At 50.7% G+C, this 2975-nt stretch overlaps 1 protein-coding gene across 1 annotated transcript; it reads left to right on the top strand.

The window, feature by feature from the left end:
* The first annotated feature begins 250 nt into the window (after positions 1-250).
* On the top strand, positions 251-2505 carry LOC149840612 (uncharacterized). Its single transcript, XM_090004498.1, has 2 exons — positions 251-535; positions 1291-2505. The coding sequence occupies exon 2, from the start codon at positions 1474-1476 to the stop codon at positions 2257-2259; it is 786 nt and encodes a 261-aa protein (XP_089860624.1). The 5' UTR covers positions 251-535; positions 1291-1473; the 3' UTR covers positions 2260-2505.
* The last annotated feature ends 470 nt before the right edge of the window (positions 2506-2975 follow it).

Below are 2975 nucleotides of genomic sequence, written 5' to 3'. Positions count from 1 at the left end.
TGTTTCTCCATCAGCCAATAAAAGGCCGAGAAGAATCCGACAATCAAACTCCCTCCGCCGGCCAATCCGAGGCGCGTTAGTCTCTCTCTTCTTCCCCAAAATTTCCGTGTCGTTATCTTGCTGGCTCGAGGAGGAGAGGAGGTGGAAGAGACGCGTTCCTTCTGGAGCAAGATTGCAGAGAAGAGAGGCGAAGAGGAAGAGGAAGAGGAGGCGCCTTCCTTCTCGAGCTAGATTGAAGAGACGAGCGTCAGAGGGGCCGATTTGGTCTTTCTGTGCGTCTCCATCCCTCTGATTCTCTCTTTCAAAGACGCTTCCGTCGGGGCAGATCTTCGAAGCCTAGCTCTGAAAAAGAGCGCCTCCTCGTTGCTCAAGTCTCTGAGAGAGAGAGAGAGAGAGAGAGAGAGAGAGAGAGAGAGAGAGAGCCGAACTATCAACCATCAACATTACGAAACGAAAAAAGAGAGAGAGAGAGAGAGAGAGAGAGAAGCGTAAAAAAAAGGAATCTGATGCTAGATGCGAGACGGCGTTTCGAAAGGTTCGTGCTTGTGATTCCTGTAGATTTGTAGCTTCGAGTGAGATTTTTTCTCTTTGAAAGGCTAGGATTGCTTTCCTTGTGATCTCGTTAGGAAATCGAGGCGTTTTCGGGAGGAGAGGAGGGGGAACTTGCGTCACTCGATGCTTTGTTGAGGTGGATTTTGTGATTGTTTATCTAGACGCTCCTTATTCTCTGGTTTCTGCATCTTGAGGGAGGATTTGCGGCGATCTTCTCTTTTTTCTGCGTTGGATGATGCCTTGGGGATCATTTCTGGCGTTTCTCCGTTGAAAATCCTTCCTGATTCTTCCTTTCCTTGGAAAATTTGCGGTCTTCTTCTGAATTCTCGTGCTTCTTTTCGAAATCCTGCTCCCTCCGTGAAGGTTTTGAGGATTCTTATCTCATCCTTTATCATGGCTCGTTTTTCTCTGAATCTGATGCAGAAATTAGCGGGTTCATTCATGAAAATTTATTATTCCATCATAAATTCCATGATTTTCTCTCCCTTGAGCAAACTCGGATATTTCACCCGCTCAAGTTATGAATTTCGGCATTTTTCTCAAGTAATGCGATATATTTCCGTCCAATTTGTGTGATAGGTGTATCTGGGGTTCTTTAATGGATCATTTTAGCTCTCTCGATGAAAAATCAGGAGATTTCTCTTTTATTTTCTGCATCTAAAAAAGAAGTTTCATTTATCTCTTGTGTTTTTTTTGTCTTCTTTTTTTCTCTAATCTTGCTTCGTCCTTAATGTGCAGTTATTTCCTGACTGGTTTGCCAAATCATCGATTCTCTTCCGAGTGCATTTTGAATCGGCTTCCGTCATCTTAGGGGGATTTCATCCGTTCACAAACTCCCGCTGTCTCGTCTAATTCTGGTCGAAAGAAATCGAACGGTGAGATAAAAGAAAAATTGAACAAGGAGATAAATTAGAAGGGGCGATGGAAGGGAGAACAAGATCGACGCCTCTGGACCAGATAGCCGTCCAGGCGACGATCAATCTGGGCGACCTCCTCCGGGCGCCGGACAACGATCCCTCCCGCCCCAGCCGGACGCTCGGATCCGTCCTCAACATCGACGCCGCCCGCGGCGGCGGCGGCGGCGGCGGCCAGAGCCTCATCGACATCCTCAAAGGCGAGGACCACCACAACGGCCTCCGCGCCAACCCCAAGATCCCCTGGAAGTCCTTCGTCCACCGTCTCCGGCCCCGTCGCACGACCGCCATCGCCTGGCGCGTTCCCGCCGGCCGGCCGACGACAGACCATCGCCGCGAAGCCCACGAGCACGCGTCGTCGTCGTCTCCGGAGAACCCCCCGCCGCCGCCGCCGCCGACGGTGGCCGAGGAGGAAGTGATCTGGCGGACGAGCATGAACCTCGCGGCGGCGTTGGCGGCGGAGCGGGAGAGCAGCCGGGAGGCGGAGGTGGGGACGCCGGCGGTGAGGGTATCGCTGATGGCGCTGCTGGAGGAGGCGGACCGGCCGGCGGTGGTAGTGGGTCCGGCGAGGCCGGCGGCGGTGCTGAGGGAGGCGGAGGCAGAGGAGGCCTGCGATGCGGAGGCGGGGGCCGTGGAGCGGTCGTGCTGCGTGTGCATGGTCCGGCACAGGGGCGCGGCCTTCATCCCCTGCGGCCACACCTTCTGCAGGTCGTGCTCGCGCGAGCTGTGGGTGAGCCGCGGCTCGTGCCCGCTCTGCAACGGCTTCATCCTCGAGATCCTCGACATCTTCTAGCGACTTTACACGTGTCTCTTCCTGATTGGTGGCTGTGGATTAAAATCTGCTCCTGTGGCTCTTTTGTTCTCAGTCCTCTCTCTTCTTTTGTTTTTTTCTTCTTTTTTCCGCTTTTTCGCTTTTCTGCTGTTTGGATCTTTCGTGAGATCGATGGGCTCTCAAAGTGGGTGTCCTGCCCAGTGCCCACACTGTAAATGATGAATGTGGCCTCTCTTTGTATCGATTAGCTTGAAAGGGAAGAAGTTAAAAAATGGTGTTTCGTTGAGAATTGGGAATTGACGAAAGAGATGCTGAAAGATTCTGGATGGTGATATTTCGAATTTGGGTTCCGTTGTGGATAGGAGTGTCCAACGGGTCGGGTTTGGTTCGGACCCAGATAGAATCAGACTTGGATCAGATTTTCGGCTATGGTATCAGGTTAAGATCTGGGTCTAATCAGGTCCACTATAAGAAAAACCATACCCAGACCTGATAAAAACTACGTGAACCAAACCTGGACCCTGGGAAAACCACATTTTTTATCATTTTTACATTTATAAATTGCAGGTCTTAATCGTACCTTGGGTTGGGTCCAGGTCTGTTATAAAATTTCACAAACTATATCCAAATCCATGTATTAATTGGATTTTTAAATCCAGACTCAGGTCTTAATCGGGTCTTTTTATTTATCACCACACCAAGACCGGTCCTTATAGGGTTTGGTTTGTGTCGGATCT

This window comes from Nuphar pumila, chromosome 4, assembly GCF_984573655.1.
Source record: "Nuphar pumila chromosome 4, dmNupPumi1.hap1.1, whole genome shotgun sequence".
Taxonomy (NCBI): domain Eukaryota; kingdom Viridiplantae; phylum Streptophyta; class Magnoliopsida; order Nymphaeales; family Nymphaeaceae; genus Nuphar; species Nuphar pumila.
This window is presented reverse-complemented; position numbering and strand designations above follow the sequence as displayed.

What these genes read in the sequence shown, in the direction of transcription:
- LOC149840612 (XM_090004498.1), top strand. Translation starts at nt 1,474, where the DNA reads ATGGAAGGGAGAACAAGATCGACGCCTCTGGACCAGATAGCCGTCCAG.